At 40.2% G+C, this 26996-nt stretch overlaps 1 protein-coding gene across 1 annotated transcript in view; it reads left to right on the top strand.

Moving 5' to 3' along the window:
* The first annotated feature begins 383 nt into the window (after nucleotides 1-383).
* Nucleotides 384-26996, top strand: part of arid3c (AT rich interactive domain 3C (BRIGHT-like)) — a 92684-nt gene continuing 66071 nt past the window's right edge. The window contains exons 1-2 of the mRNA XM_034199269.1: nucleotides 384-604; nucleotides 895-1536. Coding sequence (XP_034055160.1) covers nucleotides 572-604; nucleotides 895-1536 — 675 coding nt within the window. The 5' untranslated portion in view covers nucleotides 384-571. The remainder of the gene's footprint in view (nucleotides 605-894; nucleotides 1537-26996) is intronic.

Here is a 26996-nt window from a genome sequence, read left to right as displayed (position 1 = left end):
TCAATGAAGAACCAGCATTTTTTTTAACAAGTTCTAAGTTGACTAGTGGATCACCATACATATACATTGAAATTATTACAAAAACTTAAATAATTGGTGCCGTCTTAAGCAAGTATTCAAATGTTTAGATAGTCTGTCAGTTTTAAACGTTTTAAACATATATATATATCTTTTTAATGTGTTCCCGTGGTTTATGACAACTGAAATCAAACAATACATGAATAAATGATAATTTAATCATTTTATGTCATATTTATTCTAAGTGTCCCCAGGTCGCAGCGGTCCGCCTCAGCCTGTAGTAGGCCTACTGTCATACTGTCAGTATATTGACGTGTAGTTAGCAGATGGAGCAGGGGGCTGATCTCCACCTCCAGAGGTCATCCTCTCTACAGTCACCACTTGTTGCCAGAGCAGCTCGGGGCTCCAGCATTCAGCAGCAAACACATTTCAAGTATTTATTCCGCCTATCGAGACCTACATGTCTGGATGTTGAATGCGGAACGTTACGCGGACTGAAGCAAGACTCCTGTGATCCGGTTCCTAATATCTGGCGCATCTGACGGACAGAAGCATGGTTGATAATATAGCTACTAAATCTGCTTTGGTAAGGGTCCAGGCTTCTATTGGATTATTACACCTAACTACTTTACATAGTTTTCTATTCCAAATGCATTCATAACTAATAATATAACTCCATTAGGAACTTTGTTTGTCGACAGTTTATCGGCTCATTTAGTGAAGTTTGATACGTTCGCTTGTATGAGTAAAATGTAATCCTCTTTATGTTACAGCAGCGGTGAGCCAAACTGTGTAATGAGGCTAATTGGTGGAGCATGTGTTTTAATCGTATAAAGTGCCGCTGATAATAATTTCGCCACCGCCCTCTCCCCGCAGCAAGGCTCTTTCTCGTCCGCCAGCAGCCTTCCCCTGCCCGCTCCCTCCGCATCCTCTCACAGCCTCTTCCCCGGCGCACAGTCCCAGCAGCCCGCCAGCGGAGGCATGAAGCTCGAAGCCGTCATGGAGAACCTGCAGCGGCAACAGGCGGCGCGGCTGGCCCTGGAAGAGAAGCTCCGGCAGGCGGAGACAGAGAAAGACCTCCGCTCCATGGTGGAGTCCCAGATCCACCAACAAGCTCTGGCTTTCCGACACTACCAGGCGGCGATGCGCGGCGCCCTGGCCGCGGGAGTTGCCAACTCGTCCCCCGGGGTGACGCTCCCACACATGGAGGTCCGAAGAGCCGACGAGGACAGCTCCAGACCGGGCAGCGACGACAGGGAGCGGGACGATGAGGGAGAGGACATGGATGAGCAGGACCTGATGGATGAAGACGAGGAGGGCGAAGAAGATGTCGGTTTGAACCACTTCCAGCACCGGCAGTCCTCGCTCCTGCAAGGAGCCTGCCTGCCTCCGAAGAGCACCCCGATGCATCTCATGGCCAGAGTCCCGGCGGCCTTCGCCCCGGGCCGGCACGCAGAGTCTCCATCGGCGCCCCCGCCCCAGCACCACGACTGGACATACGAGGAGCAGTTCAAACAGGTAGGACAGCCCGAGCGGCTCACACTGAAAGTAGCCGAAGTTACTCCACTGTTTGACCTTCTCCAGTCATGTATGTGCGCTCTGAATAACCATGCGGGCTCTTCATTAGATTTGCCGTCTATTTAAAATACAAGCTTGTGCCATAGCCTTGCTTTACGCATTTGGATACATTGTTTTGGAGTGTCACTTCATGTTGCTGTATTTAGCATTCTGAAGAAAAACATGGTGATGAAGAGTCTGTTATCCAAAGTATTTGCAGATAATAATGAAAATGTTAAATGGTGAATATGTTCAGCTATCACTTTCTGTTAGAATGAGGCTTTCTAACAAACTGCGAAATGATTCCATAATAATCAAAGAGTTAATGCTCAGCTATAGATCAGATATAAAAAGAACAACTTACAAGTTGACAAGTTGTGAATATTCACAACAGCTCCAGATTCCTTTATTTACATCAAAACAAGCAATATTTGATAGGACACAACAATATAACTGTATAAAGTACTCAGCTATTTAGAATGAACAAGAACACGTTTCTGGTTGCCTGTTTTTCAAAAGGCTTTCCTTGTGTCTTTTGTTTATATGGCAATAATGCAGTTACAGATGTTGATGGTACATTAACATTTAAAAACATTTCCATTAGACAAGTTGCCATATATGATCGCTCAAATAGACTTTTTACAAACTATTGCCCAAAAGTTTTTCCTGTTAATGTCGTATATCTAGAAAACGTAATTTGTAATGAATTATAATAATTATAAAGAAGAATTCATGATTTGCTCTTTTATTTTGTGAGCAGCTGGTTAATGACACTGAGTTATTTGATTGATACGGCTGTGTGTATGTTTCCAGCCGGCAGCAGCAGATCTATACTCTGTGAGCGACTGTGGATGCTCCATGTCATCCTTTATTTATGATGGGATCATTTACAGACTTCCCTAAATGTGATGTGTACATTAGTGACTGCATTAGCGCTGCACATTAAAGCAGCCCAATGCATGGAAATGCAATTTAAATAGGGGCTGAAACCAATAGCCTCAATATATAGAGAATGATGTGTGGAGGATGGTGAGATGAGTGTGTGCAGAGAACGCTCAATCGTTGTTTTCTCTTCACATCTATGCGTCATTAATGGTGTATTTTATTATTAATCTTCAGCTCTATAGTCATGTTAGTGGATAGCTTGCTTGACATTTGCCATCAATGAGATCTGATGGTAAGTAAGCATTCCTTTCTTAAGTTACTACGTCTTATAAACAACAGAAAAGCTTCAGTGAATAGATTTAAAATCTACCAGTTATTATTTGTATAATATCCTGTGTGCGTACATGCGTGCTCCATGTGCCGTCAGGCAGCAGCTTGAAGGATTCCTCAGGATGTGCAGTTGTTGCGGGGTCATTTGTATGTAGTCATTCATTGTAATGGTCATGGGACAATAAAAGGATGCTTATGGCTGCTAGGCAGACAGAGTGGAGCCAGCATAGTAAGCATGCTCAAAGCTGCAAAACAAAACCACATTTGAAGGCAGTAAATGCATCTTTGGAAATAGGAACAAGATGTGGGCTAAATATAAAAAGGCCTCAGTGAGGCGGAGAACTTTTAATCTGATCTGAACCTAATGGGAGCAGCCGGTGTTTACAGTAGCTGCTAAATCACATGTGTTCACCTCAGGCACAACAGGGAGGCGTGTCAGGCAAGAAAACATTACATTCATAAACATACATCTTTTTTGACATAACATTACATTTTCCATTCCTAAATAGAAACAAAAGGTAAATATTTATTGTACAGAATGATGACAGGCAGCTGGTGGAACTTATTTTAGTTGTAATGACCCAGCAGGAGACGACGCAAAGAGATGAGAGTGTGTGAGGCCGGAGAAGCGGAGGGAGAAGCGTGGAGCTTTGGCAGAGGCTCAGGACACTGGATCTGGTGCTAGTCCAGCCTGGCCCACACCCACACAACGCTGGGATCTCCCTGTCTGGCAGTGTGTGTGTGTGTGTGTGTGTGTGTGTGTGTGTGTGTGTGTGTGTGTGTGTGTGTGTGTGTGTGTGTGTGTGTGTGTGTGTGTGTGTGTGTGTGTGTGTGTGTGTGTGTGTGTGTGTGTGTGTGTGTGTGTGTGTCTGTGTCTGTGTCTCTGTGTGTGTCTAGGAGTCGGCTCTGTGCCAAACTATTACGAAACAGAAACAAAAACGCGTGCTGCTACACACTCGGCCATGCTTTCTCTCTTCAACACACACACACTTACAATCGTGCAGATATGTGAGCATGCAAATTGCACTTCTCAGTATCCTCTTAAAAATTACAGAAAGAAAATGTAATAGTGGACACTGAATAAACTAAAACGTTGACTTCATTAAATGTGTTATATCAACAGATTTCACTGTATTAGGTTAGTTGAAAGCCATACTATTAGATTTAAATATAGATTATTAGGTTCAACTTAATATTATTGCTTTTAACTATCCTGATACCGTTATGTGACATTTGTGACACTATACATTTCATTAAAGTCAACGTTTCAGCTTAGTCAGTGCATTATCTTTGGCATGTACAGCCTTGTGTTTAATGGTCACTATAGACTCAACTTTGAACTTGCTTTTAGTGTTGTCAAACCTCTGCTGCTGAATGTGCTCATGGATCCTAATCCGCAGCGCTTTACCACACGGCAATAATGTGACCAAGAAGAATGAAAGCAGATATAATGTTCATGTGTGGGCTGTGGTCTCTGCAAGGTGATTTTCAGAGTGCACTGGAACATTCTGGAATGAAGAGAAAGACAATGTCACCAATGTTACCTGTCAGTAAGAAACATTACAACACTTTTTGGATTTGAAGAACATTCTCATAAAGTCTGATCTTGAAATATATGTGCATGATTTCTTCACTAAATTCACTGCATCATGAGAACATTTTCTGACCATACTTATATGGGAAATCTTTGTATTAGTGCTGCTCCTTTATCTGCAGAATATCATGCATCTTCAAAAGCGATAATGCAACAGCACGCGTATCAGCAAGTTGTTTTTCAGACATCAGAATTATTGTCCAATACTTTGTCCAGACTTCAATCTTCCCTCCAGTCAAATGTATTTCCCTGATTAGTATGCAGTGTTCCTGCTCTGTGATGTTTAAAGACAGTCATTTCTAGAGGCTTCACTGAAAAAAACTGAACCGTTGACTTTATTATTAAGTAAGTTGATATATATATATATATGTTTTTTTTAAACATAAAATGATTGCTTTCAACTAATCTAATACAGTTAGGTGAAATCTGTTGACATAATGCATTTAATCAAAGTCAGCATTTCAGTTTTTTTCAGTGTTAGTTGAGGGCTGAATTTCTGAATTTGAGACGAAAGGACTTGTTTGAACAGTTTCTCTTAAATCAGTCAGATTCAGAGCAGTTTCGTGTCTCGTGTCCTTCTCAAAAACTCCACAGACAGACGTAAAACTGATTGTGAACCAGACGAGACATCTCCCTGTCACGATGTGTCAGTATACGGAGCCACTCCTTGTTGTGGATTGTACCTCTTCCAGCTTGTTTTTCAAACAACTATAGAAAAGTGGTGGAGTGGGAGCGTCAGCTGTACCGGTGTATGATTTCAATCCCCTCCCCCCCCCCGGGCCACTCAAATGATCCACACTGCCAAAATGAGTCCTTTTAGGCAAATCAGGTGAATGTTTTCAGAACAGTCATCTTTATTCACCTGCAGCTACTGCATTTACTATAGCTTATTTCAAATACTCTCAGTGGTTTTTGAAGTGGATTCAAATTGAAAACAGATTTTAAATCTTACCAATATGGCAATGAATTCAGTTGTTTAGACTCAAGCATGCAATAACAGACAAGATGAATTTATAAGATATTTGTTAAATGGCTCTTTTCCCCAATAAGTAGTGTAAAAACAGAGACTGTGTACCGTTCATTTATTATATAGAATATAGATTATATGGTAGCCTATAGCCAACTATTGACGACTGTAAGGGAACTGTGCAGTGAGGCCACAAACGCATCACGGGATTGCTTTGAAGGACCAGATCTTAGATCCAAACATTAAACCTTTCTGCCAATTTCTCAATGCATTTTCTATTGATCTTTCATTCGGTTTCAATTAGGGCTTCATTTTGAAGTCAGATACTGGTATTGATATGTAGGTAATTTAAAATGACAATTTAAAGCCTTTTATTCATCATATATACGTTTAGTTTATTATTAACCCAAATTGGGATCAATAAAGTATATGTAATCTAATCTTATTACATTAGAAATACTAATTTCCATTGCTTGTCCCCAGGCAACAAACATTGTCAATGAGAATCCCGTAAATGTGGTATTTCAAGAGTTGTGACCAGGTATGTGCTACATAGAGTGTCGGTGTAAGAATGAACATGTCAGTGCTCTCTGGAGGTGAAACTGTTTCTAAACCACCTCAAACATAGCTTTGCATTTCTGTATTGGCATATCAGTTAACCTAGATACTAAATATCCATCATAAACTCAAATTGGCCGATTTATAAACCCAGACAATGTATTGGTTAAGCTCTTGTTTCAGAAAGCCATTCCTTGCTGCAGGAATGTAAATGAAACTGTTCATATACATTTTTGAGGTGAGGGATCTTTTTATTTTCATGATTCTGGTTAGCACTTGAGATGTCGAGCAGAAATACTCAATGTAATATACCTACTGCTTTCAGCGTGTTGAGGAAGGGTGTTTGTTTTATATGAAAGAAAATAAGCATAGTTTCTGTTTCTGTCATTCTTCTTTATCTGACAGCTTCTGGGAGCATTAATCCAAGCTAACTCCATGCAGCTGTTCATTTCCATTCACTTGCTGTGTGCTTGAAAAATCAATGAACACACTCTGGAATGTGCGTAAATCAGCACAGTGAACATCCATTCTGGGGTTTACACAGAAATGAATGGAAGCAAATGTATGCCTGGAGAAGTTCACCACTCTACAACAAGTGTACAGTTCAGTGAGATGTATTCATGGTAAAGAACGGATGGTTTCTTTAGTATCTCTCAGCCATGTATCGAAGGGCTCATCTTGAAAAACAATCAGCCCTTCAATCTGACCCTTCCCCCCCACCCCTGCACCACCCACTTTAATGTGACCATAAAAGCCAGCAGGGAGAGCCTCTTTGAAAGAGACACATGCTCCGCACCATAACTCCCGCGTCAACATTCTGTCAGGGATGTGGAAACCCAGTCTGATCTCATGAAGCTACTGTAAAACTTGAATCATTCACATAGCAACGTTTCTTTTTACATCAGGCAAGACCGTCAATAGGTGAAGCACGTATCCACATATTCATCTAACAGCTGTAGGCCACTTTAAAATGTGCTCCGTCACCGGCAATGCTTTAATGGCATTCCTGGATTCTTTCACTGTGTGCCATTACACTTGTACACAGGGCTGCCACACGGACGGGTGGGGTAAAGGGGAACAGAAGTGAACGAGTGAAAGGAGGATCGGAAGTGTGTGTGTGTGTGTGTGTGTGTGTGTGTGTGTGTGTGTGTGTGTGTGTGTGTGTGTGTGTGTGTGTGTGTGTGTGTGTGTGTGTGTTACCCCCTTTCGCACCAAACTAGTTCCCGTTCTAGCTCCGTGCTTGTACTTTTCTGGTTTCGAACCGGTCCAGCCCCAGTTGTGTTTCCACCGCTCAGAGCCCAACTGGTGCTGCGTCATGACATCACCGTTTACGTCGCTGATTTTCTCCCCAACGCCAGTCACAACAATAGGGGACTGCGACGGGTCGATGCTCATGTTGAATTGACCCTATTTGGCATTACAACGCTGTTATTAAACTTCCTTAGACAGGTGATGTTAGCATAGCAACTGAAGCTCTGACTATCTTGACTGTTTGTTGTTATCATATCGTGGCATAAGCCGTTTTTTTTACAGGCATATTTTTTCGACATACTTTTCATTATGATTTTACTTGTATAGCCCATGTACTGATTCCAACCGATAGCGGATATAATAAAAAACAACAGGAAATCGTATGAGGCAGTGTGCTGGTCTTCAAACCGGGAAATATCAGCGAACGGATTGGTCATTAAAAGTAAGGTTTAAACAAACAGCATCACAGTCTGCCTGGTTAGTGTTGCCTCACTTTATATAAGTGTGAGGTGCTGAAGCGCTATTGCTTGTTACAACTTTATTCTCTTCGACATACCCCCAAATAAACTGTTATTGCTGAGGTTAATCACGCCCCCACCTCCGATGGTTCGTATTAGGAAATCTAAATTGAATTCAAATCAAAGTTTCAGTTTTTTGTATGTCATTGAGTTTTATTACTAACTAGTGCCACATTGGTGCAGAAATGAGTCGGAATTTAACCAGGAAATTCGTTTTTTTTACCATTTCCTGTTCCCTCTTCTCAAAATCACCTTTTTGTTACAACTTGTTCTTGGTAATATGCCTGAAATAACAGATTAACATGTTTTTTTCTACAACATAAAATGTGTCAGTAAACAACCCACTTGTGAATGTTTAAAGCTTCTATGTTTCCTAAAAAACGGCTGTAGCTAACGTTTCAGAATGAGACTAATAAACATCGTCACGCTGAACATTAGCCGCCTTTAGCTTAGCGCTGGTGATGTGCAGCCATGCGACAGTAATGTAGCTCGTTAGGTTTAATGAAAAGAGAAGAGCCATTTGCCTTAGGTTAGCTTTTTACATCAGCGATTGCGACATAGAAGTGGTGTTAGTAGAGGTTATCCTGAAGAACTAAACGTGTAAGTGTCATAAATCTGTGTTTGCCACAGATTTGTCTGCAATGATACGGAACCCAATGGAAAAATCCTGTTGTCAAGGGAGCCCATGTGATAAATCACTGTACCGCTCTATACGGTCAACTGCCCCGACTTTCACTGTTGTTTTTTGGTATTTGTCTTATAATGGCGAATTCATCAGTAATGTTACATTTGTAGGCTACTATAGTGTCAAATAAGGTCCTTTTCTTGTAGTCCTATGTTGTAGATGGTCCCTGTGTGCTAATCTATTGTAAGACTATCATTATCAGAATCAGTTTGCTGGACAAGTAGCTACTGTATGGGTACACATAAAAGGAATTGGATGTTCTTAATGTACTTACACACACAGACATTTTATAAAAAGGTATACATTAACACACATAAGCTTCCATATGAAATGCTAGTTTTTCTCATTTGACTGCGTTTAAAAGTTTATTTTGCGCAGAGGGCTAATTGTTGGCGTTGTATCCACTCAGCGACGGGACTGCCCCGCATTAAACAGTCCATTTTGATTTATTTTAAATGATAAAATGAATCAACCAATCGAGGAAATGTATATGTTTTCCATTCACATAACAATTGAAAGGGTCCTGAAACATCGTAACACTGAATTGACGCAACTTGCAGGAACCCTGGTATCATTAGGACATTGATCTCCTCATTGCCCCTCCCTCCCTCACACACACACACACACACACACACACACACACACAACACACACACACACACACACACACACACACACACACACACACACACACACACACACACACACACACACACACACACACACACACACACACACACACACACACACACACAGGAGCTGTGTCTCCTCTACCCATTCTGTGTCTCAGTGGTGAGCAGTGAAAGGTGGGCAGAGCTCCACTCAGTGCGCTGTGAGACGTACTTGTTTTCTCTGCAAATGGCTCTTCTCTTTTCATTAAAACAGAGGCAGGGTTAGCTTGTTCAAACATCCACACCCCCCCCCACCCCCCCAACCCTCGATGTGGGTGTTACTTTTTAATCGCAGCAGCCTGGAATTTCTGCAGCTGCTTGCAAAAGCCCCCCTCTCTGTTTACGAGACCTGACTGTTGGGCAAACATTGCCTCACCGCTGCGTCTCTGACTGGCTTTTTCCATCCTGCCATTGTTGGGGAGGCCCTCAGAATTACCATGACGACGTGTTATCTTTTGATTAAATGCATGTGTATCAGTTTTTAGATCTTTGTGCTCCATATCATTGCTGCTAACCTGGTTATAAGAGAAATGTGGTGTAGCACAATCAAATGGTGCAGTGCTTCACGTCGTTAGTTATGGGGCCCTGAGAGGCCCTTAAGGGTTGATTATTGGGTTTGGAGGCGGCCCTCTAAGAGGGGCGATGTCACACAAACCAAAGGCTGAAAATAAATGTGATGAAGAGTTTGTGAAAAATGTGAAAAATCAACTATAGGTGTCTTCCCACTGAATATGAACCAGAACCAGTGAAGTATTCCAGCAATCTTCATTCATTTGAAGTCGAGGCAATGATCCTTTCAGTCCAGTCATAATTTGGCTCAGGTTAAACCATTTTGTATATGTATGGATGCTTCTCCCTCAATTTGCTCCATCTAGAACAAATTCACAACTTTAGGCATCCATTCACGTCTCTTTATTTGCTTTGCACGAGAGTATAGCAAGCATATTATCTGATTATTATATTATTATATAATAAGGCATGCAATCAAGGTTAACATTTTTGAAGCCATCCATAATATTAGGAAAGTCAACTTGCTGAAACATTTTAAATACCTAGTTTCTGGTTATCCACAAAGGGAAACAACCATCAAGAGGAATCACCAACAGCATGGAAAGGCCCCAGCACAGGGAGGGTCTTGGGCCCATCTAAATAAAGACCAAAAAGTGTCCCTGGGAAAGTCCTTATTCAACAAGTTCAATAATGTGCAATGTCAGCCAATTCATTAAATGTAGTTTTAATAAATAAACATTGAAATACCAAACAGTGAGAATTAGCTTATGCTCTCAGTTTTGACTCATTGAATGTCATGATGGTTGGACCATCAAACTAACTAAGTATTTGTGTTCTAATTCCCCAGAAAACCCACAAACAAAAACATCTGTTGTAAAACACTGCAGCAGTCGAATCAACTTGAAACGTTTCTTTAGTGAGAATGATTGAGACTAAATGACTTACTAAAATATGATTGAGATGTTTTTAAGTGAGCAGGTTGGTGATGCTGTGAATACATTATCATGAACCAAGAATGAACCCTACGTGATGTTCTCCTCTGTTCTGAAGACTGAGTGTAAGAGCCAGTATGACGTGCACACAGATGGCTCCCTCCCTGCAGAGGCCACAGATAACAAAGACAGAATATTCACTGATTCTTCAATATAGGCGACCTTCAGCCTCATTTTGCATTCGCTGTAATGGCCAATCAGCATTTTTGTGACCCAATGTATGTAATCAAAATCTGTACAGTCAATGGCTAGGGATGTGCATGTGCCACCTGGGTTGCTGCTTTGCACTAAGCAGATTGAGTAATCATTGATAGTCAAACGCCAGGCTAGCAGATTAGATTGCTGCCATAAAAGTGCGTTTGTGTGTCAAGGTCTCCGCGGTGCGTTGAGGAGGATCTGTCGCTGCTGCTCAATCGATCCTTGTATGATGAGCACTTTGAAGTGTTCTCTTTCCTGATAGTGTTTCCAAAATAAGCCTACAGTATGTGAGCATATAGGTTCAGAACAACACAGTATGGGGGTTTCATGTATACCGTATAATATCGCTCCACTCAACTAACTTTCAGTAGAAGGTCCTTTCCTTGATTTAGTTACGTTCTGTAGTGCGGATAAGACGCAATGGTGTAAAGTAACTAAGTAGATTTACTCTACTTTGTACTTACAATTCAGAGGTAAACCGTGTACTTTTACTCCACTACATTTATTTAAATGTTACTTACAGATTTGGATGAATGATGTGAAATATAATCAACTCGTAAATCAGACTTTAGTTCCACCTGGAGTAAATTCACAAGCTACCCTGCAGTATACAAAGTCATTCAAACTAGCTGTACAGTTCGGGAACTTATGCACTTCTTTTTACTGACAGTGGAGTGTACGGCAAACTTTCAAATTCTGCGAATTATAAAATATGCATCGAGTGAATGAGAAAAAAAGGAGCGCGGCCTATTAAAGATGATATTAAGTCTAGTCTAGTAGCGGCTGAGATGTTCCTGTAGAACCAGGTACTGTAGACAACTTGTGCTCATTTGAACCCAGGGAAGGTTTGAAACATGAACCGATATACTGCATGTATTTTAAAGGTGGGGCTGGCCGTAAATGCAGAAATGGCAACAAGCTGACGGACACAGAAAGAGATACACACACCAGTTCCATCTGTTGTACCTCCTGTCATAGATTAATGTGTTTGTGCAGGTGTGTGTGTGTGCGCATAATGCATGCCATTACATTCCTATTGAAGCCTGAGGGGCCCCCGTGTATCAGTGCTCTCCAATATACTCTCGTGTCAGATAGAGAAGCAGACGTGTGTGCAGTTTAGCGCCGTGGTCTCAGTTTCTCTGCTGCGGCTCCAGATTGAGGGTAATCTGGACATGTCCGCTCTGATCTGTCCGGGCCAATGGGTCACCAAGATCAGGTGCAACATAAATGAATTAACCTCTCTGTTAATCCCGATTACTGGGGAATTTTCATAATGCTTAGAGACACAGCTATACACCATCATCTGGCTACCAATGCCATGGGAGGTGGGTAAAAACATTAGTCAAATCTGAGATGAGTATTGAGGGGATGTGAGGAGAATAAACCAGGAGGCGGAGTTTGGAGCTGCTTTGTTCATCATCTTCCTGACATCAATCAACACATGGCTTCTTTGCATGTGATTTGCATGGTGTACTTTATAGAGATTTTGCATGCATTTTGTATTTAAGCACTCTTCAATGTGCATGTTTGTCGTAAAGTATAGTTTGACTCCCTTTTTGTCAGCAAACCTTTGACCTACTGTCCAACCCTCATATAGCTGGAACAATGGAGAAACATGACCATATGTTTACTTTCTACTGGTATTACAAATCGAGTGATTTGTAATACTGTCAGGTCATAGAAAGAAAACCTCAGTGATTTTCTGAAGGACTGCTGACATGGGCCCAGTAGAAGCAAATAGTCACTGAGGCACAGAGAGCACCAGGATTTGATATTAGCATGTTACGTAAAATATACTATACTTATACTATACTGAGGTTACATATAGTCACTTCTAAGCATCCCACCCTGTCCAAAAAGTCTGCTCAATCTGCAAAAGTACTAGTTGGGAAGTGGTGATTGTCCCAATATAATGTATTAATACAAAGTCATTCTCACTAGAATCACCTAATTACAAACCCACCTTGGGCAACTTCTAATTATAGATTATAAACTCCCTGTCGCTGGCTGAAAATATCAAATGACCCAATATCAATCTTACAAGTAAGTGTGTCTAAAACATTGTACAAATTCAATTAGATATCATTTTGCAATTGTTTGCTCAATTTGAGTATGATGTGGCACTACTACTACCAATACAAGATTGTTCTGAAAATACACCCTATACGTAATGGTATTTTAGTTTATTTTATCTTTTATATATCTGTCTAATCCTCTGCATTTATGATGTTCTTCCTACATTTACCTGACACCCACCATTGTTGATTTTGCTGCTGCCTCCACTATCAGGGAGATACAATCAAGTGTTTCCTCCAGCCGAGCAGAGCCAGAGGGCTGCCATTCAAGTGTTCATGGCAGTCACTAACTCCCCCCCCCCCATCACTAATGATTATCTTCCCCCCACACACACACTGACCTGCTATCTCAGATGCCACTACAGCCCCCCTCCCCACACTCATTTGGCTGGGAGTGACAGGGCGACATCAGCCTAACTATAGCTGCTGCTCATGTTTCCTGCCCTGCTCTCGCACCACTGCAGCCCCATGGAAAGACAATACCCTTTCTGGCTGATAGAGAAGTGTGAGGTGACACTCTACTGAGAGAGCCTCCGCAGTCACTAATCAACTGGAGCAGTGTCAGGTTACTCACACATGCAGGAGCTACGCCTACAGTACTGAATGACATTTGATTAAATAAATCAGCATTATACTCCGATCTACACTTATGCTGTGTCCCAAATCACATACTTCTGTAGCCTACCTATATTTGCTGTTTTGAGGGCATGGTGCATCCCAATGTGAGACACCAACCCAGTCTCACGGCATTTCGTGTTCACCAACACGATTTTTAATCTATTGATTCGTGTTCACCAACACGATTTGCCCCTTTTTTTCGTGTTGCACAGCACGATTTTAAAAGCAATGTATTTCTACTGCCTGCAGCACGTCTTTTTCTCCGGTTGGGTCGAGGAAGACCGGAAGCTGTGTGGTTCATAAAAACATGTTCTTACTCAATATCAAGCCACAGTTATTGCTTTTATTTTAAATCGTATAATTTCGGACTTTTGTTGCCGTCTGTGAGGAAAATAAATGGGGCTCAGAGCCTCAGGATACTGAAATCTGTATTTTTAAAATCTTTTTTTCCTTCTAATTTGTTATTCTTTTCAAAATAACACACTGTTATTTACTCACCAATAACACACAATTATCCTTGCTTTTATTTATTGGTTTAATTCCATAATCTCAGGCTTTTTTGGCGTCCGTCAGGAACTGAATTTCAAAATAAAAATAACCGGAAACAGACGTAGGCATTTCGAGCGATTACCCAAGATCCTCAGCTATGGTTTTAAGCTCGTTTATTGGATGTTTTAGCCGCAATGCATGCTGGGATTTGGTGTTTATATGATATGAAATCCGGAAAACATTTTAAAAGAATAAAATAATACTTAATTCCGAGCGCTCTTGCTTTTCTCTTTGAAAGTCATCACATAACGGCATTGTAATACACGGTTCGGCTGCATTGTATATTACAGATCTGCCGTAGTTCTTTATTTATAGAGCCCTGATGAGAAGACCTTTGGAAAAACTGAGAAAATGCCGCCGAAACTGAATACTTGACGTGGATCATAAATATATTCAACAATTAAACAACATCTTCAATTTCTCTTCACACAATACGTCTCCTTGCAGTATCAACACTAATTCGGCTGACTTTTACATTTGATCTATTTCACAGGTTATATTTACACCATAACGGTGCACAGCTGATATAAAAGGACTGTAGTTTTTAAAGATATTACTGATTTTCTTTGAATGTAAGAATGTAAATACTGGGTCTGAAATAGTATAGCAATATGCTGTAAAATTATGTGAAAGCATGCATAAAACTACACATTTTCAGATGTTGTACGAAAACAAAAGTGTCCTACACTAATAATACAAAGTTATTATGGCTGTGTGTACCTTGTGTGCACCGCCTAGTGGTTAAAGCACATTATTCAATTATTGTGTTTTATTTGATTAAAAAAATATTAAGAGTACATACTTTCATAGGGGGAAAGTATAAATATAGAATATAAAAAATCAAGAAGATACTATAAGTGATCTCTACAATAAAACAGTTTAGTGCAGAATGTACAAAGATATTAATAGGAGGAGGTGCAAAACAGAAAAACGAATTAACCTTTATTTAAACATTAAATAACAGATTAAGGTCTTCTTTTAAATAAGAAAAAAACTTTGGGGGTATCTATTTACAGATAAATATTAAGCCTGACAAAGTACTTAACGTCTAATATATTGCTTTCCTGCAATGTTAACTATGTTGAAGCACTTATTTTAACTGATATTATACATATGAATTATACTCGTATGTATGTAGATAGAATAAGAAATGTGCAGAATATGACAGTTTAATGGTCGAGGTACACACATATTTCATTCATTGCATAACTACACCGTAGTTGTGTATATGATATGTCAATACACCTTTGAAAATCTTGAAAGGGATGTGCAAAATAGCCATAATATACAGTCTTTAATTAACTATTAGTAGAGAATAACGAGTAATGAATATACTTTATTACTCGTTTTTATTCATGTCAATTGCAGATACATGTTTAGTCTTCTCAAGCACCAACTATCAAATATCTCTCCTGATTGTTGGCACTTGACAATCACCTTACCTGCATTTTACTCAGGTGTAACTAAAGTCTGATTTAAGGGTTGTTTATATTTCACATAATTAATCAGAATCTGCAAAGTAACTCAAATAAATGCAGTGGAGTAAAAATACCAGGTTAACCTCTGAATTGTAGTGGAGTAGAATTACAAAGTAACAATGAGCTGTCATGTGGGTATTAATGCTGCGCATTATGGACACAAGCGATTTTCACCCATTTATTAATTATATGTTTTACATTTGATAACAGCAATGTGTTTAATACTGGCAACTTCTAATTGTGGGAAAAACGAAAACGTTCAGTAGAGACGTCCCATAGAACATTTTGCGAAACACAATAGCCAGCATGTGTAGTTCTGGGGGGGCGTTCGATTCCAGTTTTGGATAGTCTGGCGTGGTTTCGTTCCATTTCACACAGCTGTTTGACGCTCTGCGTAACCTTACGGGGACTGTAGTCCTAAACGACAGCTGGGGATTATGGGTAGTGTAGTGTCTTCGGCCATCCTAAACTCAGAAATGTTGACAATCGCAATGATGCTCGAAATGTCCCTTATAGGCCTACGTCTGTTTCCGGTTATTTTTATTTTGAAATTCAGTTCCTGACGGACGCCAAAAAAGCCCGAGATTATGGAATTAAACCAATAAATAAAAGCAAGGATAATTGTGTGTTATTGGTGAGTAAATAACAGTGTGTTATTTTGAAAAGAATAACAAATTAGAAGGAAAAAAAGATTTAAAAAATACAGATTTCAGTATCCTGAAGCTCTGAGCCCCATTTATTTTCCTCACAGACGGCAACAAAAGTCCGAAATTATACGATTTCAAATAAAAGCAATAATTGTGGCTTGATATTGAGTAAGAACATGTTTTTATGAACCACACAGCTTCCGGTCTCCCACGACCCGACCCGAGAAAAAGACGTGCTGCAGGCAGTAGAAATACATTGCTTTTAAAATCGTGCTGTGCAACACGAAAAAAAAAAAGGGGCAAATCGTGTTGGTGAACACGAATCAATAGATTAAAAAATCGTGTTGGTGAACACGAAATGCCGTGAGACTGGGTTGGAGACACAGTGCCTTATGAATACTTGAATGGTGCACTCGTAGGCCCTCAACAATCGCAGTCTTAGCTATATAATGGAAGTGACACAACCAGCCGCGATTGTGGTTAACACAGCACTTTACATATAAAACTATAAAAGTTAAACATGTGGGAGTGTTTTGACAATTTAAGTAACGCACCACCATACTGTTGACAAAAAGAAGCCACAGTGAATTTAATAGGGTTCATTGGGCAGTCTGTAATGATTTGCTAAAGTGATTGATTGTAGCAAGCTAGCTAGGTAACAGCGGCAATTGTGAAACAGCTTCATGTGATTCGAAACAACGCTGCCAAAATTCACATACTGCAAATGTTCACAGTGCGTGACATGCAGAGGTGGGAGTAAGTCCTACATGTGCAAGTCATGAGCACATCTCAAGTCTTGACCTACAAGTATCAAGCAAGTCCCAAGTCACTGTGGTGAGAGTCAAGCAAGTCAAGTCAAGTCATTGCTCAGGTCAAGCAAGTCAAGTCAAGTCATACAACATTCTGATGAATAAGCCCAGTTTCCGCATCAGTTAAAAGACAGTGGTTATGAAAATGGATTCAACCCACACTATGATCTTCATTACATACACAGTTAATCATTTGAAATCTAATTTAGACCGATGACAATCATATTAGATTCATATTAACCCTAGAACTGCAGACGATAAAGCTAGGACTCAAAAAGCCTGTTCAAAAAGGCAGAATTCCAGGTAAGAAAATCATATATGGCATTTGCTAATTTTACACATATTTAATTAAAATGTCTGTTAACACTAGAACCGCCAACAGCGTCAGCGCCTACATAGATATCATTTTCAAATCATTTCATTTGTTCCTCTTCATAATTTCCTTATAAACTAAGTAGATTTAAAACTCACTTAATTGGGTTCATTTAGAAATTGCTTCAGTTTATCATCATAGCAGATCAAAAAGTTCAGATTCATTTTACAATAAATCAAGGAATGATGCACTTCTACAAACAAAAACAACATCATTCAAACATTTAAACAAACTACTAAAAGCAGATGAACTACATTATTCAAAAGTTTACAGTAACTTCTGATAATAACACAGGGGAAATCAACGAGGCATCTCTTTTCCTCTCTCTCTCTCTCTCTCTCTCTCTCGACAGCCCGTCAGTATCAGGGTTAGTCAAAATGAATCCCTTGGCGGTTCTAGTGTTCATTTACCGTTTTGTCTTCTCTTTGCTTAATCGATTTGAAACCAAGTCTAACGTAGCTTAAACTTAACGTTAGCTTTCTAGCTAACACAACACATGCACGCACCTTTCTCTGTGGTTCTGTCACTGATCTTTATGCTGCAGACCCTGCATACCGCTGTTCTCTTCTTATTACCGTCATAGACAACATAATCCTTGAATCCAAACGTCACTATTTGTGGAGTAACGCTAGCCATGTTAACAGACACTCCTGCCTACTAGTGGGTTGCCAGGTTTGCGCGCATAGCGCTATAATCACCCAATCACATTTCGAAAAAACTAAACGTAATATCTCACTACAAAAACAAACTTAATTTTAAAAAGTCAAGTCCTTTCAAGTCATCTGTCTCAAGCTTAAGTCAAGTCTCAAGTCATGAATAACAAGTCAAGTCAAGTCTTTTATCAATGTTAGTCAAGCAAGTCTCAAGTCCAAAAATATGCGACTCGAGTCTGACTCGAGTCAAGTCATGTGACTCGAGTCCCCACCTCTGGTGACATGCAGTGCGCTAAGGAGATTATCCAAACTGAAACACAGCATTACTAATACTTAAATATAATCAAGCGGGTACAAACTGCTTTTACAGCTAGCATCAAGCTAACACAAGGCAAACAGAGGGTGTTTCTCAATGTCGAGGACGCTTCCTTTACATTACATTGCATTTAGCTGACGCTTTTATCCAAATCGACTTACAATAAGTATTCGACCAGGAAGATACAACCTTGAAGAAAACAGAATCATCAAGTACATCAGGTTTCATAGAGCTAAAACATTTCAAGTGCTACTCAACTGGCTTTAGATAAGCCAGTCCTTTATTAGTATATAAGTGCTTTGTTAATAGTTCTTTGTTATTAGTTCTATCGCTCAAAGTGGAGTCGAAAGAGATGAGTTTTCAGTCTGCCCCGGAAAATGTGCAGGCTATCTGCTGTCCTGATTTCAATGGGGAGCTCATTGGTAGGACATGTCTTCCGAGTCAGGTCCTTCAGAAGCAAGGCAAGAATCCTTCCTAGCCTCGGAAAACGAAGAATGGTGGAACAGGCTAACAGTTGTGCAGGTGTGCGTCATATGCGAGGCCCCGCCTTAAATGGAGCACGATTTCCGCCAAAGATTTGTGAATTGGTCCGTGTGCAAAGCATTGTGGGGATTTTAAGACCGCGGAGGATACACATGTGCAGCCTTGAAATGTCCCGCAACGAAGGACGTCGGCCTCTGTAGAATTCCAAGGATCCTGGACATTGGAACAGTCCTTCGGCGGGACTCGATGACGTAGCATCCTTGAAATAGTGGCTCTGGAGGAGCCTTCCTTGACATTGAGAAACACCCAAAGACTCTTGGGAACAAAGTAGAGAATGTAGCAGCTACAATTTTAATGCCAAGTTGATCTATTTTGCTTTGACGTATTTTCTTTCTGCTGACTATGCCATCTACAAACAGCTAAGTTAGTAGCTGACTTAACTTGTAGTCAACATGCAAAAAAGGCTTTAGGATTATCCCTATGCTTTTACACAAAGCAATAATCAAATTCTGTAATCTTCCATTGTCATCAGTTAAGATGGAGGAAGGGTGGAACTCTCTTCTGGCCATTGTGTTACGGAAAGCAAATTTACAGGGAAATCAGTGAGGACGATTTGCATGATCCTTGAGATATTTATTCCCGTCGCCAGGCAGCGTTAGGAGCATCCGATTGTCTGGATAATATGAGATATGTGAAGAGCATACTTGCCAACCTTGAGACCTCAGAAATCGGGAGCATTTCAAAACCACCGCGGGGGGGGGGTGGTGGGGTGGATCACCGGAGCTGTTAGATTAACATTAACATGCTTATTGTAGTTGTAAGTGCACTGCCTTGCTGCCTGTAGCTCCTTGATGGAGCATGTGTGTGGGCTGGACCTGTATTTTACAGGAAAGGTGTGAGCAGAGGGTCGAGTTGTCCATTCTTGTTCAGTTTTCTGTGACTATCTTCCTCACCATGCTGAACACCCTCTCAGACTCTCAGTTGCGCGCGCTACTAAAGAGACGCGCAACCATGGAAACCAAACAATGGTGTAGCTGTATTGAAGTCCGAGTGGATTTTGTCAGAAATCGGGAGAAATGTGACCCCGGGAGGAAACCGGGAGAGGGCAATGAAATCTGCTTCTTTACTCCCAGTTGTTGACAAATGAAGCAGAACATCAGCACACACTAATGTAGAGGGGCTTCCCTCTCCATTAGGAGTGGCACACACACTTCTCCATTTTCATCTCCATATTGGTAATTCTTCTCTAACCATCAATCCATCTATCGTCTTAGTGAGAACTGTTGTGCTAATGTGGCAGCTTCATCTATCAACTGCACCAGCTAGTCATGACTACACATTAAGATGGGAACACTAATGCAGACAGATCTGCTGTCTTGTGATGTGAATGGTGATTTCCCTCTTTAAAATGTATTGTCTTTCAACTTCGATAATGTATCATTCGTATACTATTTAATCAGAGATTACATTTTTGTTCAACTATTTACAATATCTGCACCTTGTTATGCTGCGTCACACTAAACAGTCTTGTTGAGTATTATTATATTTGAGACATTTTTAGTAGTTGTTTTATTATGCAACCCAATGTAACGAATGCTATTGCAGTGATGCCACTATTGCATTCTTGAAACATTGCATTCATGTAACAATACTGAAAAGCCCCTGTAATAACAAACCTGACAGGACAGACCATTTTAAAATAAAAACAATCCAGGAAAGATTTTGGACCCACTTAATAATAATAATGAATAAGCAGTCAAGTTAGGGCTGCTCAATTAATCGTATTTTAATCGCAATTACGATTTTGGCTTGCAACGATTACGAAAACAACGTAATGGAAATAAAACGATTATTTAATTTTTTTAATATTTTTTTTTTTGGTTTTTCAGTTGAATTATACTTAAAGTTCAGGGTAATCAACTGTTAAAAACAGACTGTTCACATTTTTTTTTCAATAAATGGATGTTTTCAAAGTAAATGGATAATCGTTTTTAATAATCGTGATATCAATTATTAACCCAAATAATTGAGATTATGATTTTTGCCATAATCGAGCCGCCCTAAGTCAAGTGGTCAAAATGTCAAAATATCCAATATGCTGAACTCCATGGCTCCTGATGCTATAGTCAATGGTGTGCCACTATGTGACAAAATAACCGTGTGTGAGAGGGTAAATGTTATTTTCTCCTAAACAGGTGGCACCTTGTGTGTGTGAATGCTAACATGAGTTGTAAAAGTGCTTTGAGTGGTTGATTAATGCTGTCATTTATCATTAAAAATGCAGTTTATACATTGTGAGGATTTTGCTGCTTTTCATTACCTTATTTGTAAAATGTATACATTTTTGGTTTTGGGTTGTTGCTTTAGAAAAACAAGTAATTTAATGGAGTCTTAGGCAGATAAGACTCCATTAACATGGAGGTGGAACATTTTTTATTTTCTGACAGTAAACAAATTTGTCGATTTATCTAGCAGCAGATTGATCCACTATTGATTTGGTATTTACAATCCAGGAAGGCTGGTTGCGGCAACAGATCCATGAATTTGAAGGCTTATGGATTTATGATACTATGGATAGAAGTCAGGAAACGTAATAATAATGTAATGTTTGTCAAATGATGGTGAGGTGCACAGAAATAGTTCATTCACATGAGAAAGTCTTGTGTTTCAAATAATGGTTTCATTTAGCTGCCACTCTATTTAAAGCTTCTTATAGAACTCCAAACCACAAGATCCTGCATGTACATTTACTTTCAATAAGCCAAGTTTGTTATTGCTGCATTCTAGACGAGCTATAGAGGTGGGATGTCAATTGCAGGTGGTCCAGGAAAGAGATAATGTGTGTTATTTATTAACTATAACAAAGAATGGAAAGCAACATTTAAGCTGCACTTGTAATATTTTAAAACAAAGCAAGTGTCTATGGATTAAAACTGGTTGGTTGAGTTGGTCAACCAAAAGTCTTTGAGGAACAGCCAGGGTTTCTGGGTGTCTTAAATAAATAGTTTCTGTTACAATAACTAATTACCTGAAAACAAATGTGCTCTTTTCTATTACAATATACTCTTTTTAGGTTTTTTGTAATACCCATTTTATAGAAATGTAACATCAATCTGATAGGGTGTCTTATGTTTTTTAACTGTAAGAGAATACAATTACTTCTTTTTGTATCCCGAATCCTGTTCCTTGTAATCCGTTACTCACCAAGCCTGAAAATACAACAATAACTGATGTTAAAAATCTTTTAGTAGTGATTCAAATGTAATGATGATAAATGCGAGGCTCTTTATGGATCCCATGTACTGAAGATGATATTAAACATCAGCATGTCCTTTGTTTATGGAGAGGTCCCAGAGGAATTCCACAGCTTATTGGCACATGGAAATTGCTTGCATGGTTCTTTGTCCAGGCTTGCTACAAGAATCGTAACACACACACTTAGTGACGGGAAAAACAGGGATGAAAAGGGGACAGAGGCATGGAAGAACGATAAGTGACTGCATGGACACTGGGTGATAAATAGAGACATTTCCGTGTCATTTAAGTTGTGACAAAGAAATCCAGATGGAAGTGTGCTCTTTGTTCACAGGGTCAGAGAAGCAATCAGTAAATTCAAGCCGAAGTGTAGCTGAAATCAATACAAACTAGATATAGTTCCTAATGTGCTTATGGATTCCTCAGTGCGAAAAAAGGAAGCAGTTGTACTTCCTGTCTTTGTTTCCTTCTGGTGAGATTGCTTGAGAAAACACGTTGTACAAACAGAGGAAGGCTAGCAGCGCAGCAAGAGGAGCTTTAATTTATGGCCAGCTTGGTGGGGGGCCATGGGGAAATAAATGGGTCACTTTGATTCACCCACGACCAGGACACTAAGGAAAATGGCGATCCCATTAATAATGTGTGAAGTAAATCCAGGTTTATTTGACACAAGCAGCTATTTTTCACAGCCAGCACAGATGACATTATCCTATTTTCTCCAGAATGAAACCTAATGATGTTAAAAAGGAGCCTCGCCAATTTGATCTCCAGTCCTATCCAGGCTGATGACAAATGTCTCAGCAAAGTAAGAAATAGACATGGAAAAGATTATTCAGTGCTGCTCACATGGGAATGAAAAATCAATATTGACCTTGTTGGAAAAAAGCCAGCGGAGACCTATATAATTTGTGAGGGAGTCAGCAGGAGGAAAAAGTGCCGTTGTTTTGTTGGAGTCGAGCCTCATATGATTGTGTGAGGAAGGATGTTAGTGGACAGGGGCCTTCTTCAGGGAGCCATGTCAAACCAATACTCAGTAATAACATGAGAGGTGAGGCTGCATGCTTCACTGTTTAATACTAACTATATACTATATATGGCGCTTGGCCGAGATTATATCCATCACAAGCATCCAGTGTTTTTTTCCCTTTATTTTTAGAACTCAAATCCAATTTTCCTTAAAGGTCCCATGTCATGGCCATCTCTCCTGATCATAATTCCATTGTTGAGGTCTACTAGAATAGATTTACATTGTTCAATTTTCCAAACTCACATTAGTTTCTCATACAGCATCTCTGTAAAGTATGTGTATTCACTCTCTGTCCTACACGGCTTGTTGGAGCTCCTGCCCCCCCCACCTCCCAGTGAGCCCAGTGGCCGTCTGCGAGACAGCGAGACACAGCGACACCCAGCCCGAAACCAGCCCGAACACACACACACACACACCCGCAGCCTGGTTGGGAGTTTGTGTGTGTGCTCACACACCGACTCACAGCCTCGCCGCGTCTCGCCGTCTCAGGGAGGAGAAATCGGCGGAGCTGCAGCTGAGAAAAGATTGAGTGTGTGAGGAAGTCTAAACCTTAACCTAACGGCTCCGCGGACGAAACGTAACGGCTCCACGGATTGGTCCATTTGGACCAATGGGTCCATTTGGGTATGGGCACGTCACTGTACCCAGGAAGAAAAAGAGAGATCTCCTACGAGGCGTTCTGGGGCAGCACAGACAGGTCTTCTCTGTGTTAGAGCTGTACTCGCTACAGGGTGTACTTTGAGGGTTTGTGACTGCAGACCGTTTACATGCAGAAGAACCTTCATAACACACAAGGGGACGGGTGATAACCAGAAAAGCATGTCATGGGACCTTTAAGCCAATACACTCAAGCACTCAGTGAATTGATTGTTTTGACCCAAAAGAAAAACAATACATTTGAATGAAATGTGTTACTGGATATTTAGAAAGAAATAAACAGACATCCACAGTACGGATTTAAAGGGGCCCTATTATCCTCCTTTTCAGGTTTCATAACACCTCTACTGTGCTGCAGCACCTCTTTTCACCCTCTGTCTGAAACCAGAGCCCAGTCTGCTCTGATTGGTTAGCTGGCCGGCTCTGTTGTGATTGGATAACCGCGTAGTGATGTCCCGCTCCTTTGCCTAACACATACAATGTGTTGGAGCGCTAGCCAATAGAAGCGTGAGTGTTACATAGTGATGTCATCCTTTAACAGAAGTAAACAAAGGAGTCCAATGGATTTGTTTCGGGGGGGGGGGGGTGGGTAGCCCTTGCAGATCATTTACATGCAGTAACACCTATAGAACACACTACAGAGCGGGAACTCCCCAAAAGCAGACAGTGTTTAAAAACACATTTCGCTTTGGGAATTCTCCTGAAATGTGGTTGAGAGACCATGGGGTCTTCTTTAGTGACAGCACAGGCTGAGGTTACCAACAAAAGCTGTCAGATGAAGCCTAATGACAGAAGTAGTAAGTATTTTTCACTCAAACACAGCAAAGACCTGGAAACAAGTAATCACTTCATGATCCCTCCCAAAAGGCAGTTTTCTTTGCATAAGGGGATATCTTCCTTTCTGCTTGGGCTTGTGCGCTCTGCACTCCTTCCTCAGCAGATGGACATTTTACAGTTATCATTGTTCTGTCGTCTTGAAGTATGGAGAGTTGGTTTTGTGAAAACAGATGAATTGGTTGATGATCAAAATAATTGATATAACTGAATAATTAAAAAGAAAATTGAAAGTGTTTCCTTTTCATTTGATGGTTAGTTGATACTGAATTCTGATTGGTCAATTTGGAAGTTTCAAAAGTTGAAAGTTCTCGCTAAGAGGCTGCGGATCTATGGACCATTTTTACTAAGCAGAAAATATGATCATGTTTTATAAATTAAATCATTTTGAAATCAATATTGTGAATCAAGTCGCTGGTTAATTCAGTAGGTAGCCGTTGAGATCCTTGTCACCACCTGTGTCCTTTTTTACTATTGACCACCTCGCTACACATCCCTTACTTATTCATACATTTGATTTAGGTATTGTGACACTGTGGGTTTGTTTGGTGGAAGAATAGGTGATGATGTGAAAGCAACAGAAGTCTTGTCGTGTGAACACAGTGGGTTTGTGCAGTAACTTGAAGAATGTGGCCCCGCCATGTAATGCGATCCTCTTTAATCGGCGTGTACTCCTGTGAAATCTAGCATGGGCTTGCTGACACTTTGTTTCTGTTTGGCATAAGCACTGTTTCACGGCCTCTGGCCTACTTGTGAGCCGCTGCCCATCAGAACGCTGCTTAGCGCTCCTACATACCTAAGTTGGTCAGAGATCACTGAGGGGATCAACATCAGATTAAAACAACAGATTAGTGTTTGAGCACATGAGGCTACAGCCATTTATGTAAAGGGTGTGGTGGACATGGACCACTTACCTCTCAACATTATGAAATGAAATAAAAACCCAAAGTGGCAGAAGTTAATTATCTCCAGTGTTAATAGTACAAACGTTTTTAGTCGAGGTATTTCTCTGAGTTTATATGGTTATTATCACCTTATAGCGGCTTATCAGCTTACCAAAGCCCCACAGGCCGACCTTATAGTGACATAACGTCAGAGGAACTGTTTCATGTGGAGGCACCTATAGTTTGGTATCATGACAATGTGTCTTCACATGTCTTGTACCACAAACTGAAAAAAGAAATTATATGTGATTAATCAATATACTATTAGATGTCGGTTTAATGATTTTATATGTATTTTACAAATGACTAGACATTTTTTTTTTCCTTGATTTGAATATTGTTTTTATCGCAAAGCTTTATTTTGTTCTTATATTTTCTCAGTTCATTTCCTAGAGAGTTGTAACTTGGTTCTTGAATGTCCATTTACTTTTAATCAATAAAACAATTATAATGAATTGCTTCACACAAATAGGTCAACATTTAATTTACAATAATAGATTAAACATTATAATTTATTTCCAAATGAAATATCCAAAATGGTTGAAATTGCAGCTATAAAGAACGGCTAAAAGTAATTAATGTATAATTCAATAAAAGTAAACATAGAAGAGTTTACAGTTAACGATAATGCATAATAATAAATAAATACTTGGCTTTTAATGAGAAAGGGAACGTTTCCCTCTTCAATCCACCCAAATAGATACACATTCACTGTGCTGTGGGACGGTGCATTCACATGCTGGCATTAATGGACGTACTATATTTTATTGTTTTGAATGTAAAACATAAAAACATGGTTTGATAAATAGCTGGCACCTGTGAGATAAGATGCAACAATGTTTGATCCAGCCTCTCATATGATGGCATGACGACTGGAATCAGAATCAAATTCAAATCTATTTGAATACAGGACCATGCAGAACGGTGTGTCTTCATTTCCTTTGCAGCAGCTCTTCTGCTGGTGAGATTTTAATTGGATTACCATAACCTAATTCATCCAATAGATGGATACAAATCCGAACATATATCAAGTGACACACAACAACAGCGACATGACAGGAAGTCGCCGGGTTGAGACTTTATTTTAAACAACTTGGCCTGCTTTACTAATAAATGAATAGTATTGATGAAAACATCCTTTATAGGAGACCTCAGTACAGAATGTAAGTAAGCTACAAGAAAGAAGGTAAGTGGATGTGAATAAGCAGGGTGGGGGATGGGGTGAGCTGACCAGGGAAGGAAGGGGGAGGAGGGGGGGGGGGGGAATGGTAAATTTATGGCTCAAAGTGCCACATCATCACACAGGGCTGGTATTTCCTGCCAGGACTCCAGGCAGCTCCGGCCGCCGTTGTGTAAGCAGATGTCCAAGATACTAGGAATTATATCACACACACACACACACACACACACACACACACACACACACACACACACACACACACACACACACACACACACACACACACACACACACACACAATTACTTTAAGCATGTTCTACAACTGAAGCCAGACTGAACCTTAACAATATATAAGTCATGTTTT

Source organism: Gymnodraco acuticeps, unplaced genomic scaffold (genome assembly GCF_902827175.1).
Source record: "Gymnodraco acuticeps unplaced genomic scaffold, fGymAcu1.1, whole genome shotgun sequence".
Taxonomy (NCBI): domain Eukaryota; kingdom Metazoa; phylum Chordata; class Actinopteri; order Perciformes; family Bathydraconidae; genus Gymnodraco; species Gymnodraco acuticeps.
The sequence above is the reverse complement of the archived record's forward strand: the minus strand, read 5'-3'. Positions and strand labels throughout refer to the sequence as shown.